This window comes from Ahaetulla prasina, chromosome 2, assembly GCF_028640845.1.
Source record: "Ahaetulla prasina isolate Xishuangbanna chromosome 2, ASM2864084v1, whole genome shotgun sequence".
Classification (NCBI taxonomy): domain Eukaryota; kingdom Metazoa; phylum Chordata; class Lepidosauria; order Squamata; family Colubridae; genus Ahaetulla; species Ahaetulla prasina.
In genome coordinates this window covers 260690000-260707237 of record NC_080540.1, presented here as the reverse complement: position 1 = coordinate 260707237, position 17238 = coordinate 260690000, and the positions used below count along the sequence as shown (strand labels likewise).

General features: G+C 33.1%; 1 protein-coding gene across 3 annotated transcripts in view; it reads right to left on the bottom strand.

Moving 5' to 3' along the window:
• FAM172A (family with sequence similarity 172 member A) overlaps positions 1-17238 on the bottom strand; it is a 244694-nt gene that overhangs the window by 215910 nt on the left and 11546 nt on the right. For all 3 annotated transcript variants that reach the window (XM_058168209.1, XM_058168211.1, XM_058168210.1), the window contains 4 exons: positions 14833-14934; positions 12642-12742; positions 5904-5969; positions 3503-3694 (listed from right to left, as the gene is read on the bottom strand). In XM_058168209.1, the coding sequence (XP_058024192.1) occupies positions 3503-3694; positions 5904-5969; positions 12642-12742; positions 14833-14934 (461 nt within the window). The remainder of the gene's footprint in view (positions 1-3502; positions 3695-5903; positions 5970-12641; positions 12743-14832; positions 14935-17238) is intronic.

Genomic DNA, 17238 nt, shown 5'->3' with positions numbered 1-17238 from the left:
GAAGAGTACTTCAAGACAAACCATATTATATGGACATTCTGTGTAAATACATAAAGTAAGACCGTTGTAAGATGAATGATTTCATTGAGGTAAAAACACAAGAACGAACAGAATTAGAGCAGATATTCTTTTATAATAGTTCCCCTATCCCAGAAGTCAGATTGGTGTCAACTCTGGTGTGTTTTATGAAGGTTGCTAAGGCAGAATCATTCCATAGGTCCTTTGACAACTATGTGATCCAAGGCAGGTTAATACTATTATACTGCATTACTGCAGTATTTTCTATTGATGTTGTGATTTAGTTTATATTTTTTACAAGTGTAAAGTATCATGAATCATTGACTTTGCATTATACAAATAAATCAAACAAATAATATATTCTGCACAATCTGATTTTATGAGAAATACTAAGCCTCTAATCTAATATTAAATTATTAGCATATATTTCAGCAATTCACCCTGAGATCTTGAAATAACACTCATGGCTAGGTTAGAGAAAGCGTTAACATGTACAGACTAAATTTCAGGAGTGTATGGTGAGAAAGAAAATTTCCCATTATTTCTTGATTTTATTCCTTCTGCTCAAGTTCTTACAAATTACATTATCAACTACAAGTTAAGATGTATCATACAACTTGTCAAGGATCCTTTACATACTGTTGTTTTAATTTGATTTTGGAAGCTTGGTATTCAAAGTGTACTAGTGGATTGAACTGAACGTGCACTATTATTATTATACAGATGACATGTCGGGTCTTATTAATAATCACCAAAATGCTTTACCTAATCTTGTATACTATGACAGATTTTACTGGATATACAATAGACTGCAATGAATCTAATATATTGCCAATCAACAAAAAAGTTTTTAAAGAAATATGCAAAAATGAAGGTTATTTTCTAGAACCTTATACATTTGAGAATATTTTTTTCAAGAAAAACATTCGTTAATAGATGTGAAAACTATGAGCTGTATCACCTAGCCTCAGAGGTAACTGATGACTGAAAATACAAATAAGTAAAAATTTAAGGAATAGAATAAATATTAAAATGAATTCAAGATTAAGATTGTTATATCTTTAGAAGGATACCTATTGTAATTCTACTTAGATACTTTGGAGAAAATGATAAGCAAAAAAGTAAATGTTTATGGCATTTCACTCTATCTAAACTGCAACTCCCAAATTAAAATGGCTTATTTAATTTTCCCGATTTTCAATTGTACCTTTGGTCATGTATATTCATTTCTATGTTGTTATGTAAATGAGATTGATATGAACTACTATACGTACAATTAAATACTTATCGCAATAAAAGGTCAGCTAACAATTTCTGCCCTTCAGTTATACCTTAGTGACGAAGAAGCAAGATAAAAATTCTCCACAAGGAGCTAAAGGGGAAAGGAAGCTTAATTTCTTGCAGAGAGAAGTGGGTTTGATTCCCTTAGTCCCTTGCACAATGTTCTGCCTCCAGTCCCATGGAATTCATTCAAGCCCTCATAAAATCCTGGGGTTCCACAGAATCCATCCTATTATATGGGTACAGTGACTGATGCAATGTATACTTGCTTGCTAGGGTTAAATTCTAGGATTTTCACTTCTTGTCAAATTTTCCTTAGGGAGTAGTTATTGCTCGTAAAGACATATTTTATACACCCATCCTTATTTAGCGATCAAGTTCTAATGCAGTGACCAGGTCGTATAGCAAAAGGGTTGCTAAGTGATCATGTGATGAAGAGAGAGAGGAGACTGCAATGATCACTGCTTGCTGTAGTCTTATTCAGATAAAGCTCTCTCATACACCTATGCCACAATTGTTCTCACTCTAGCATTCATTGTTGTCAGGTGCATGAATTTTGTCATAAATGCATGCATTAGTTGAATTTTTTTTATTACCTATGTACTTGCAAATGGTTGCTAGCTGAGATGGTCACAATAGGTGGGGTGGGTATAATTTTATTTTCCTATCCCTAATCTTCCATCTTGGTATGTAGGGAATCTAATCTTACCTTCATGCCTCCTGTTATTGCTATCTCCTCCTATTATCTCCTACTCTTTCTGAGTGATTTGAGTTGAATTGGGTCAGTATGGGTTGATTTTTTGGTAGATACTAATAATTAGAAATTGTTATTATTTGATGAGAAGTATTGCGTTGCCTTGATATTTTTCTGTTAATTTTATTGCTGGATTTTGTTAATACAAGTGTGGCAAAGGATGGGTTTTTAGAAAATTCAAGAAAATTAAGTTTTATTATCAATTTATCAGAAACTTAATTGCCACTAATCAGAAAACCCTTGTAATGGGGTATTATAAATTCAATCACAGATTTTTGCCCTACATAAATCAATAGCAACACATTACTATAAAACTCTGCAATGCAAATTTTAGTATTAAGTATCTGACAGTCCATGTGGTTCACTTGTATACTTTACAGAAACATATTGTATTTAAATGCATTTCTTTATAAAACCATAGGAGCCTAAGTGCCTTCTAGGATCAACTTCTTATAATAGGTAGACATTTTTAATTGAGACAGAACGAAGTTAAACCTTTTAAGCTAGTAAAATGATTTCTTTAAAAAAGATCCAATTTAACAAATCATTAATTGATTTCTGTTTTAAACCATATATGTAACAATGAATTTCAATACAACATTTAAAGATTCTGAAACACAACAGAAATTGCATACATGACTTGAAAATAAAACAATAAATACACATTTGATATGCATTAAGACAACATAATACCCAAAATTGTATACACTAACCCCCAAATTACCCCATTAAAAAGAGGTTCCCCTGAACCCTTTGAGCCTTGTACGCTCACTTAAAAAGCTTTATACACAGTTCTCAGAAAATTCTAAGAGTTGTTGTAAAATTTAAATCTGTAATACAAGTGGTCACTTGTTAAATTTGTACAAGTACAATTACTATATTAAATTGAAATGCAATTTAAATTCAAAACAACCATGTTTAATTTTTCTCTTGACTCTAGCAACTTGGGAAGATTGGCTTCCAATATAGTATAAGTAATCCTTTCCTTACAACAGTTCATTTAGTGACCATTCAAAGTTACAACAACTTTGAAAAAAGAGACTTACAACCATTTTTCACAGTTACCACGCTTGTAGCATCCCCATAATCATGTGATCGAAATTCAGATGCTTGGCAACTGGTTCACACTTATGACTATTGCTCTGTCCCAAAGTCATGTGATCCCCTTTTGCGTGTGACCTTCTGACAAGCAAAGTCAACCAAGAATCCAGATTCACTTAGCAACCAGGTTACTAACTTATCAACTGCAGTGATGTGCTTAAGAAATGTGGAAAGAAAGGTCATAAAATGGAACAAAACTTCACTTAACAAATGTCTCACTAACAAAAAATTTAGGCTAAATTATGGTCGTAAGTTGACTACCTATATACCATTCAGAAACCAAAGCATGACACATAGTTTGGGATGAGTTGTGCACCTCTGTTTTAGGAAAACCCATAATTATCTTACCTCTATAGCTCTTTTAATATAAGGAATCTGAGTGCCGCTATCCAGATCTTCATTTATAATAAGCCTTCTTGCCCACTGTCCTGCTCTGACAACACCACTGCCTTGAATTAAAACCATCAGTTTATCAGGATTTATCAGTGCATCCTCACTCATAAAGATGAAACTCCTAGGTTCAGTCTCTTCTGCATCTACCTAAAATGAGAACAAATTTAGTGAATATAAACAATTACACAGGGTCACATAACAAACAGCTACCAAAAGAAAACAGTGACTGCAACAAACCATTCAGACTGTATTTATGATTGATATAAAAATAAACTTCTAACCAATACTGCCTTATTCTAAGGCAAAAGAAAGAAAGAAAAAAAGAGCACACCGTCCTCAATAGCAAACAGCAGGCTAAACCTATCATTTTCCATAAGTCATTATCAGTAGGCATCTTTTTATTAGGCTGTTTGATTTCTACATTATCTTTTCTTCAAAGAGCCCAGAATGGAATACTGGAGGTAAGTTAGATTGAGAGAATGGCTAGGTTTACAGATCATGCTTAATAAAATGCAGTAGTAGAGGTCACTACTACAATAAATGGTGTGCTAAACCATTTATTAGAAATAGCAATAGAAAGCTCTGGGTTGGGGAGTATCACTTCTCTAGAGATACCAATGGACCTCTATCTGTATACCTGCATTTGCCTACATTAATAATTTGTTGCAGATTCCCAAGGAATGGAGTAACTCTTTAGTAATTCCACTCTATAAAAAGGCAGTAAAACCAACACACTCATTACCATCCAATAAGCCCTTTTTTGAATAAATAATAAATATATGTGAAGTGTTTCTACTACAAGTTAGCTGACTTGATGAACCAAGAAAGAATATTAGTTATGAATTAAGCCAGCTTTAGATCATGTTTGTTCAATTGTGAATCAATGTATTATGATGCCATGACGATATGAGTTTGACACCCCTGCCTTAAAGGTTTGTGAGCTGATCTTTCTTTATCTTCCTCTTACCCTCTGCAGATATTTAAGACTGACGTTTTTAGCTTTACATATCAGTAATAACAAAAATTCCAATGAAGAGCCAAATGTAAAATTATGAGAGAAATATTTATTATAAAGATCCATGCATTACAAAATGTTTACTTAATCTATCTGTACAAACAAATTAGTGAATATGTACCAAGGCTTAGAATCAGCCTTTACAACTTCAATCTTAATTACATTTGGAAATTCTTCAAGCCAAATTGTCTTCAAATATCAAATGAAACTTTCACTAAATTATAGCTATAAAATGGTCATAGTAGTAGCACACAGTCACACTTTATTGACAAATTAAATTAGTTTGGTGAGAGTGTCTCTAGCAATTTTTATTTTCATGATATGAATCTCCTTTCTTTTAAATGATCCTAATACTAGGCACAAATTGTTATGGTCATGATTTTTTTAAAAAATTTTTTTTTAAAAAAAATCAAAGAATAATTATATAAATATCAGACATGTGCTCAGTCATAAAACCTATTGTTGTTTTGTCAAAAACATCTTTCCTTTTCTGCAATAAAATTTGCAACAGTATCCGTCATGAAGCTTCACCTATTTTAGAAAATGAGATAATCAAGTGATCTCAAAAGCCAAACCATCATTTTGATCACAGAGAAGCAGATAGAAGTTTGGATGAACTGCAGATTTTCTATTCACAAGTTAATGGAGAATATCCATTATGGATTTTTATGGCATAGATCATTAATTGTAGTTGATTCAATGTCAAATTTTACTTCATTCAAAAACTCAAGACTGTGTTCTATCTTCAGAATTTTTTAATTTAAAGCACATATAACACATTTGGAGCACTGCTGGGTTATGAATTAAAGCAAATAGGAGAAAATAGGTCTTGCCATCATGAAATCTGCACAACAGTTGAGACTTAATCTGGAGACTTATCTGGACAATAGATACACATTACACCCTGTACACGTTACATCTGGAATAAAGCATTTAACTTTGAAGTCATGCTCGAAAATTAAATATAACTTGTATTACATGCACCTGAATAAATTCACAGCATGTTTAACTTGTATTGTGTCCCACTCCTTTTCCAAACTAAGCTAAAATGAAGCAGCAATTGGAGGCAAGCATTGGTTGCATTATACTCCCACCACTATCCAGAATAGCTCTTTGTGTAGTTATTAACAAAATAAAGGATTATTTCCCAGCGAGATTCATAAAATTAAGAAAAAATTCAAACCAAATGAGTTCTTTAACATGAATAATTTCGCACGTCATTGTTAAGAAATGGGGTTTTTACATGCCCTCACAAAGAAAGTTATAATAAAAATTTATTTCCTTACATTTGTTTTTACAATTTAATGTACTGTAAGAAAAAAATGCATATATATAACTTACTGGAACATATACTTTTTTCAAATGGCATTCTTCTTCCAATAATTCATATACATATTTAGTGATGATCTACAAGAGAAAAAGGTTGTATAATATTTACAAATAGGTCTTTTTTGTAAGTTTTGTAAAAATTGTAAATGGTTTATCAAGCTATTGTTTAGAAAAATACAATGCATTCTGCAAAGTAAATGTTTTTTTTTAAATCTTCCAGTTAAGAAGCAAAAATTTCTGCCTTATAGCCTCAATAAATATGTCCAGAAACATATATAATCTAGGATTTTGCTTCCTGCTGCTATGTGAATAATTTTGTTAAAAATTAAGGATAAAAAAAAGTATCTATTTAATGGCAAAAAGAGAACTCTTGGATTAATTTGTTAAAACTATTTCAAACAATTTGCAATAAGCATAGAACAATTCCTTTTTATTGTGGCATATCCAAATCATGGCCCACATGAACAATAAGTAACAAAAGGGACAAATGAAGGAAAGCCTAGATAAAAAAAGAATCCCACAAAGAAACAGAAAAGATACTTTAATTATTTTTCTTACAAAGACATTCCAGATGTCACACTTTTTCAATGGAGAATGAAAACCTTGGGCTGAGTACTACTTGAAATATCTTTAATCCAAGCAGCCCTTGTTACACTTCATCTGTAAGTTATATTAGCCCTGCCTCAGGCACAGAAGCAGCTAAGTGACTTTGGGCCAGTCACTATCTCTGAGCCCAGGAAAGAAGACAAGGGCAAACTTCTTCTGAAAGTGTTGCTGAGAAAATTGCAGGAAGTTGTCCCTTTAATCGTCAGAACATATGGCTGACTCAAAAGCACAAAGAGAAAACCATAACCCAAAATGGATTAACCATACATATAAATAAGAATATCTACAACATCTGGGACTTTAAACAAACACAAACCAAAAGTCTCCAGGTTGTAAGATACTAAACTTAACCAATTAAACAGCTATAGAAAATAACTATGGAAAAATATGTATTTTTGTTTTAAAATCTAACCATTACAATTTTTTTCTGAACCTCTTTCACATTCAAATATAAAAAAACATTTTAACTAAACTTGTTTCCAAGCAATTATTCTATCCCAAACACAGAATTGATTCATGTTTTCAGCTATTAAACCAAAGTGATCAGTATTTAACATATTAACAATGATATGTCTGGTATCTGCCAGACACAGCATACTTCATATGGCAACGTTGTACAAACTAAACTAGATGCATAATTTTTGAAGCAAAATAAAAATAATTATTTTTATTTTTAAATATTTTTTGGTTTAAAAAAAATTAAAACAGCTATTTTTAACTGTTATAAGCACAGAATAAAGACATCTGTAACATTTGGAATATAGATTATTGGACGGCCATAACCTGTGAGTTAGGCAGCCATATAAATTGACTAAAGAAATGTCTCAAGATGATATATACAAATAAATTCTGCAACTTTTTATATGCAAATATAATTTAACAGGTATCTGGCATTATAATTGCTTCCGATATACGTCCCTTTCTTCATGCATAAAACTTTTCATTTAAACTTCATATTAACATATTTAACACTAAGATATGTAATATTTCAGACTATACTCTTGTGATGTTAGTAACTATAATTGACTAAATATATAATTGCTGTAAAATAATAATTTTATTAAAACGAGAGATCTGTTTCTTCATTATATTCATATATAAAAAATACAAAGGCATTTACTGTAAAATTAAGGTTCAAGTAAAAGAAGTTAAAGAATTAACATTTTAATCATGTCCTGTATCTGTAAGATAGAAAAATGTATGGGTTAGACAATATCACCACCCGATGGATTCGTAACTGGCTGACCAACCGCACTCAATAGAACTGCTTCTACATGGAGGGAAGTATGTTTTAGGCCCAGTACTCTTCAACATCATCATCAATTATTTGGATGAGGGGATAGATGGGAAACTCATTAAATTTGTGGACAACACCAAGCTGTCAGGAATAGCCAACAGTTCAGAAGATAGGCTTAAGATTCAGAAGGATCTTGACCGACTTGAACATTGGGTGCTGTCTAACAAAATGAAATTCAATGGTGAAAAAAATAAGATTCTACATTTAGGCAAGAAAAACCAAGTGCACAGGTACAGTATAGGTGGTACCTTGCTCAATAATAGTAACTGTGAGAGAGATCTTGAAGTGCTAGTGGACAATCACTTAAATATGAACCAGCAGTGTGCTACAGCTGCCAAAAAAGCCAACAAAGTTCTAGGCTGCATAAACAGAGGGGTACAATCAAGATCATGTTAATACCATTTTATAATGCCTTGATAAGTCACACCTGGAATTCTGCATCCAGTTTTGGTCACCATGTTGTAAAAAAGAAGTTGAGACTCTAGAAAGAGTGCAGAGAAGAGCAACAAAGATAATTAGGGGAGTGGAGGCTATATCATATAAAGAACGGTTGCTGGATTTGGTATGTCTAGTTTAATGAAAAGAAGGACTAGAGGTGACATGATAGCTGTGTTCTGATATCTCAGGGGTTGCCACAAAGAGGGAGTCAAGCTATTCTCCAAAGTACCTGAAGGCAGGACAAGAAGCAATGGATGGAAACTAATCAAGGAGAGAAGCAACTGAGAAGAAATTGCCTGACAATTAGAACAATTAACTAGTGGAATAACTTGCCACCAACAGATGTTAATTCTCCAACACTGAAAGTTTTTAAGAAGAGATTGGACAACCATTTGTCTGAAATGGTATAGGGTTTGCTGCCTGAGCAGGGGGTTGGACTAGAAGACCTCCAAGGTCCCAAACTCTGTTATTCTATTCTATTCTATTCTATTCTATTCTATTCTATTCTATTCTATTCTATCCTATCTCGAGAGATTTAAACAAATTAAGCAAGAAGTAATGTTCAATTTCTAATATATATGGGAAAATATATACCAACTTTATATTAATCAAGCAATAGTTTTTTTAAAGAAAGCATTGTTCCAAATTGTAAAATTCAAATCTTTTATCAAAAGATTAAATTCATTCTCTACAGCTATCCTAGAACTGCATTCAATCTCTGTCTATTACTTTCTCTTCAATGAATTGTTTCTACAATCAGTTGTAAGAAAGTTTAAAATTCTCTTGGTCCTAGTAGTTTTCTAGTTCTCTGCAACAAAGCAGACTGGATTTTAATCTTCTATTGGAGATTTCAGTTCAAGATTTTTTAAATCAACTTTCATCTCTTAATGAAGCAAACATTTTTCATCCCAAGTAAAGTAAGGATGTTAGTATTGGTATCAATTATCCATACATTTATTTGATAAATATGAATGCTTAGCTATTAATAGCATTTTTGCTGATAGAATAAAATGTTTTAATAACAGCTTTTCATGCTGAAATGCTGCATTTACATATAATCATCTAAGTTCTAATACTACTGGATGCTTCATACAATTGTTTAAAATAGGCAGAATCTGGAATCTTAATATCCAGTGTTTCTTATTTCTCTGAATGTTAAGAAAGCTTTCAATACAGTTTCTTGGAGATGTTCAAAGTAAGCAAAAGTTAATATGAATTTTCTCAAAAATTTAAAGCTTAGATTGAATTGTTTTATATCAAGTATAAAATTAAAAACCTAAATCAAGCATTATTACTATGTGTTTCATTTTAAAGTTATGCAATGACCATTCCAATATTTTTATAAATGCTTTATATTTTAATAATTGTTTATATATACATTGTTTTAATTAATTAATGTATGTCTCCAACAGTCATTTCTTCTCAGTTTTTGTGATAAATATTCACTATTTCCCTTTCAATTTGCATTCAAAATTTTTGCTCATGTTAGAACTTCTTAAAATATTAAAAGGATTATAGTAGGGGAGCAAAGTATAAGATTCTGCTATATGCAAATGATGTTTTCTATAACAATGAGAAATGTCTATTCCCAATTTTATTTTGATAACATGAGTTTGGACTCGTACCTGATTTGTTTGTAAAGTTAAAAAAAATCAGATTAAATATAATTGGTTCTCAGTAATAATTTCAGTGTGTTTAGGGATTTGGGGGAGTTAGGTTGTGCTCCAGCTCCTTTATTTATTTATTTTTATATTTTCTCTGCCACTCTGCACCAAAATAGCAGTTATCCCAATATAAAAACTTCCAGAAATCTTACTTAACTAATACATTCCATTTTTATCTTTGATTGGCATCAAAGCTGGAAATAAACATTTGTGGGTAAAATAAACACGATCAACAAGCATTTAATTCTGAGACTGACCTATAACATGTTCAATACTACTTCTGATAGGGACATCTTTTAAGATATTCACTATTTGGATTACAACTGCCAGCTGGGATGTGATTTTGTTTTCTGTACTTTTAGCTTTATATTGTTTTGAACTTTAAAACAAGACATAATGTCAAATAATGGAAGAACTGTGCAAGAGCTCAGAATAGCCTAATTCAAATACTTTTCTCCCCCTTCTTATTTTTCATTCCCCCATTTCCACAACTAGTTCTGTACCATCTGTAGCCAGATGCCTCTGCTCCCAGGCACTCCTAAAGCTATGGAGGCTTCAGCTGCTGCTGCTACAGAAAGAGTGCCTTATTTAAATTGTTAATTTTTTAGCATGGTACTAAATTATGCTGAATAATCTATAACATAGTTTGAAACCTGTAGTTTGAAAACCTTTTAGCTCATTTGCAGCCTACCATATTGCTAAGATGTAAACAAGTCACAGCCAATGCCATGAGAAGTTCAGTACCTGAGGTGAGAGATTTGCTATGAATAACAAATTAGTCAAAAACAAGAATCTCTTAAAAAGTAAAGTATTAAGTATTTTGAATAAAAGGGATCCTGTCCATTCTCCTGAAAAAGATAACTCCATCTGTTCATTCTTGGCACTTTTCCTAATAGGAGGAGAAAAACACTGCATTTTCAAAAATTAATGCTTCTATTACATTTTTAAATCACTTTTATGCTTTAATTGATGGATTATGTTCATCCATCCTTTATTTCTTCCCTCCCCAAATATATTAAGATTCAATTTAACATTTCTCAGCATCTCGATTATCAGACTTTTATGGAAGCTACAATGAGATAACATATCCTGTTATGTTTTAGTTGTATCAACAGCAGGGCAAGAGCCAACTTTTTTCATTGATATTTATAGTTCCCATATTAATGTTCAAACAAGGTACATTTTCAGCTTTATTTGAAAACTTTACTCCAATGAAAAATAGGGCTGTGTGATTTGATTTGAGGGGGAGTTTGTATACATTTTGGAACTTGCTGCCTGAAGAAGGCTTCTTATTTCTCCCATGAGTACTTTCTGAGCCTGCTGACTGAAAGATCCAATGGTATTCCCTCTTGCAGACCTAGCATAGCTCCTTGAAGAGCCTACCTACTTGAATGACTACATGGACACACTTACAGATAATCTTTCTGCCGTACTAAACTGATGGCATCAGAGGTTCTTTATTTCTCACATACTTTCAACACAAAAACAAAAGAAAAGGTAACATAACCTTTGAATTTTTATTAATTACATTCAGTATCAGACTTGCTATTTTTAACATCAATGCATACTATCATTGCTCAGTCTGCCACTCCTCTAAGCAATGAATAAGAGACTAACAAATGTCTAGCTATGCTAGAATTGATAGTCTCTCTTGCATCATCCATAACAGATGGTCCTCATTTAATGGCCGCTCATTCAACAACCAGATGAACTTATAATGGCATTGAATGAGGGACACTCAATTAGGTCTCTAATAGAGGCTGTCACAGTATTCCCATATGTTCATAACTCAGGGACTTGGTAACTGGCTTCCAATTACAATTGTTGCAGAATCCTGCAGTTATGTGATCACCATTTGCAATCTTTTTGCTTAGCTTCTTACAAGCAAAGTTGGGAAAGTTGGCAGGAGATTGCAAAATGGTGACTATGTGACAACCTCGCTTAACATTCAGCTTAACTACAGCAATTCCGTAATTTCTGTTGCTATGTGGCAGTCATGTTATGTTGCATTTTACAACAATATCACTTAATGACAGAAATTCCAGTCCCACTTAACATTGTTAAGTGAGGACTACCTGTACACAAGACAAAACCTGATGATCACAGTAATGAAAAAGGTTAGAGTTCAATATAGACATTTTAAGACCTTTTAAAATTATAAGTTAATGTCATCAAGATCAATACATTACCTGGCATAAATGCTGGTTTTAATAAAGTTAATGTCTTACTAAAAATCAATTTTCATAAATGAAATATATAAATGACAAACTGCAAGCTACCAAAATATATCGATACTTACATGAGAAAACAAAATGAAAATAGAATCTAAAACATTATTTAAACAAGAATTTGACGTTTGTTTGATATTGATAAAATATTAACAAGTTCAAAATCAACACAAATGGGTTAAATGTGTTAAAAACTATACAACAAATAAATATAGATGGAATTGCCTGCTCCTATTCATACCTGAATTTGCAACAAAAAATTCTGACATAATAACTGCAAGTTTTTGTAAACTACAGAGAACATGATATATTCTTTTTTATAGTTAGTCATATACATTTACATCTCACTGAACAGTTAGTTCACCCTTAAAGTAATTTTCTGATAGATTTATTCCTTGCTCTTAAGGCTAATCAGTACTATGCTATCCTTCCAATATTAAGGTTATTTCCTTTATTTAGCCAAATATAAAACAGGTACACTGTATAGATTATTACATTATTTGTAAATAATATATACCTCTCCAAGAGCTTCATAGCGTTTTTGGTTCCATCTATGTAAATCCTCCCGGTAGTTAAAAACAAATGGCTCTCCAGTTTTTATATGCCTTAACTGCCCTTCTATAAAGAAAAATAATAGCGTTAAATTTAAAACACAACTTTCAAAATGATAATTCACTATAAAGCCATTTTCAAAAATCACTGCAGTGACTAGTTCGGGTGATCACCAGGAGTCTCTCTCACACACATAGAATATTTTTCATAGAGTATGGATTTATTTTGCATAATAATTATTGATGAAAACAAATAGATATAAGAGCAAAATTTACATTCATAGAAATTTTACTGACTTATATACAGTTCAATATTTTTGTCTAAATAAGCGAACAGATAATAAGATCTTTTGAGAAGATAATTTCTAGTATGAAGTGTGTACTTTATGCTATCTTCCGATTTCTGCCTGTTAATATATTAATCAAGCAAAAGTATTCTTTCTACAGTAGCCTTTTTATTCATTATCAATTTCAATGTATTTACCAACTGCCAATTAAATGTTCCACTCCAACTTCACATCCAGTTCCAATATCCCTTCCTTAATGCCAATTGTTTCTTCTAGCACATGTATTTTTTTAAATCCCTGCTCAATTTTTGTGTTTATTTTTAAAGCAGGAAATCAGAGCACTGTTTTGAATGGCAGTATATTCTGAAGTGCTCTTAATTTCCATCGAGTCATAATCTACTAGATTTTTTTTTTTTTTGGTAAATCAGAATAAAATTCCCTCCAAATCACAAAACCATGAGTGAGGATATTAAAAATTCTAGTAACAGCCCCAATAGGATGATGTAGAATAAAGAATTATTTAGAATATAGCAGTGCCTTTCAAACATAAGGATGGTTGAACTTTTAACCTTTCAACATCATTCATTAACATTTATGTGTTACTAGCTTTGAGCAAGCTAATATGCATTATTAAATGAGAAGTCCTAGAAAGAGGCAGAAGAATACTGCTTGAAATAGTTGAACTGTTTGTTTCAAAGAATTAAAAACTTAACAAGCAAGATTTTTGTAATATTCTCCAAACTCTTTGGGTTACTGAAAAGCTAAGCGTTATATTTTTAATTGCTTATGTGTCATGAAGTTATTGTTAATGAAATTTTTCAGGTTGAAATTCTTTAGGATCATCTGTCACCAATCTGGCCCTTCAGGTCTTCCAACAATGCACCCATTTTCTGATGTAATTGAGTCCATACACCTTGTTGATGTCATCCTCTCCTTCTTTCCTTCCACCTTTCCCAAAGTTACAGACTTCTCAAGACAACTAGGTCTTTGCACCATGAGTATCAAATATGGTAATATAAGAAGTCTAGAGTGATCTTTCTTATGATCCATTTCGTTCACTTTCTTGATTATCTATGGAATTTTCAGGTACTTTCTCCAATATTAGCTTTCAAAAATTTCTATCCTGTTTCTTGAATGTTCATCTTTTGCTTCCCCATAGTACCACAGGGAAAAACATTGACTGCATGATTGTGATCTTGGTAGGTGAAACAAATCACAACATATGTACGGTATATTTTTTCCAAAGCCTTTATTGCTACCCTAACAAGTAGTGGTCTGCAACTATCACTTTTCTGGTTTCTTTATGATTAATGGTTGAATCTAAAAGCTAGAGACTATGTACTAATGCATTATCATTGTTGTCAATTCTAAGGGTAGTTTTTACACTTGCTGTCATTAGTTTTGACTTCTTTATATGTAATCTTAGTTCTATTTCTTCACTTGGCTCCCTGACTTAATTAATTCATAGGATTTCTAGATCACATAGACAATGTAATTGTAATTGACAATTCAAAGTACTATATATATATGATTATATTTTTAACAAATCCTCCATAAAATTGGAAAAGGCAACATGTGAAAGGAAGGTAACATTTCTATTTTTAGTATCTCGTTAAACTAAAATCTGCAGTATCTTAAGGATCAGTTGTTAAGGTATAGTTCACAATGTTATTTCAATTCTTTTTTTATTCATGTATAGCAAGAATGTGAATATCTGTACTTTTCTAACCAGGGAAAATTTATTTCAGACTATTGCTTGTACTAATTATTTGATACAGCTGTAAAAGAATAATCAGTATCAAGATCTAAAAATAAGGTATAGAAAAATATTTATTTCTAAGTGATTTTTTTTTCTGAAACTATTACTTACTTTCATTAAAGGTGTATTCAAATCCTTCAAGAGTATCAGGAAACTCAAGAGGTGGTTCATCTTTTTTCATCAGTTCATCCAAGTCTATTCTAGACAACAAGTCTGGGGAAAAATGGTGGGGAAGAAGATAGTCTTTCTGTAGACCTCAAAGTTATTACTTTTAACAAAAATAGTGATTTTAAAAGAATTGCTAGTTTATCATAAACATATTCCACAACTTCCCATATACATAAAACATTTAAGTTTAATAAAACTATAAAAATATTGACAATATATTGTTCCTACAGAGTTCCATCAAGTTATGTTTTTTTTCAGGCTACCAACACTGAAAAAGATTTTGAGGCTGCGAATTCAAATGTCCCAATTTTCTTTTTCAACCCACATTCAATTTTTTGAGACTACTGGGTTACTTTAGAAGAATTCCCCTTAATTAAAAACTTAATTTGGTATATTTACAAATGCTGGAATTTCAAGAAATATACTACGGTAGTACCAGTATGATTAGTTTTACAGAGACCTGACTTACCGTATATACTCGAGTATAAGCCGAGTTTTTCAGCACGTTTTTTGTGCTGAAAAACGTCCCCTCGGCTTATACTCGGGTCTATACGGCTTATACTCGAGTTTTTTTTTTTTTTAAGCCCCTCGGCTTATACTCGAGTATATACGGCTTATACTCGAGGTTTTTTTTTTTTTCTTTTTTTCACATTTTACCGGACGGTGCGGGGAAGCCCTGCCGGTGCAGTGAGAGGGCGGGGCGGGGGAGCCGCCAGCCTTCTCAGCTGAGGGAGGGTTTCAACCGGTAGGTGCCTCATTTCCCACCCTCGGCTTATACTCGAGTCCCCAGTTTACCCCAGTTTTTGGGGTAAAATTGGGGACCTCGGCTTATACTCGGATCGGCTTATATTCGAGTATATACGGTAGTTTCATTTTTATCCAATCTCATGACCAGCCAGAGTTTATTCTTCAAATAAATGACCACACACTAAGGTCATCTTTTGCATCTGTCTTTTTTGCAAAAGGAAAAACTGGCACAACTTGCCAGAAGATGCAGCATTGGGGGTGGGGAGACAAGGGAAATGCAGGTCAAAACAGGCAAGGAACAGAGAACATCTCAGTGCTTTGAATACATTGGAGGAAAAAAAATCAAGAAAATATTGCAAGTACTTGAAAACAACAATATATTTATTAGAAGCCAGCTTGGTTTGGTTAACAATAGATCATGTTCAACAAATCACAATACTTCTCCGCTGTTATTGCATCCACAGAATGCCACCCAGTGGTCCTGTTTTGGGTTACCCAGACAGTTCTCAGGAAAATGAGCCCAGAGGCCCATTTGAAGGGCCATGTGGAAGAATTTTCCATGCTTCTGGAGGATAAAATCACTCTGATTCATTCCCAGTTGAATGTGAAGCACAGTGCAAGTACTGTGGAGATGCCCAGGGAGCAGATTTACCCAGTTATCTGGGAATGGTTTGATTCTGTTGGACCTGAGGTGTCCTGTGGATGTATCCAAGTGTTGATGAATTCATCCTTGTTAGACAGAGTTTTCCAGCTCCTTTAGTGTTGCTGTGCCCCCTCTCAAGAAGCCGTCGCTGAATCTTACCATTCTGGATAATTTTTGTCTACTCTCCCATCTCCCATTTTTTGGGAAGGTGGTGGAGAAGATGCTGACATTGCCCCTTCAGAGGATCCTACAAGAAATAGATTATCTGGACCTTTATCAGTCAGGTTTCACGTCCAGATATGGGACTGAAACAACAATCGTCACACTCATGGATAATCTCTGGCAGGAGCAGGGTGGAGGTAGTGCATCTTCTTTCATTACCATCAACCATGGTATTTTTTTTGGCTGACTTTGGGAGTTGGGTGTGGGTGGCACAGTTATGTGCTGGTTCACCTCCTTCCTCTGAGGTTGGTCCCAATCAATGTTAAAAGGGAGATCCAGTTTTGTGGGGTGCCACAGGGTTCTGTGTTCTCCACTCCTTTTTAACACCTACATGAAACTTCTGTATGAGATCCCCCATCACTATGGGATGAAGTATCATCAGTATGGTGATGATAGCCGGTTATATGTCTCCATCCCAGGTGCATTAAAATTTGCAGTGGACATTTTATCATGGTGCCTGGAGGTTATGGCGGCCTGGATGGGAAACTGAATGCCCTTTTCTGGATATGGAGGTTTTCATTAGTCAATCATACCCTGGTCCTTTCCTATTTAGACTAGTGCAATGTATTTTACATGGAGCTAACCTTGAAAAGTATTCGCAAGCTTCAGCTGGTACAAAATGTGGCCACACAGGTAATTTTAGACACCCTAAGAAGGGATCCTGTAACACTTCTATTCTATGAGCTGTGTTGGATGCCAGTTTGCTTCTGGGTCCAATTCAAAGCTTGTGACTTACA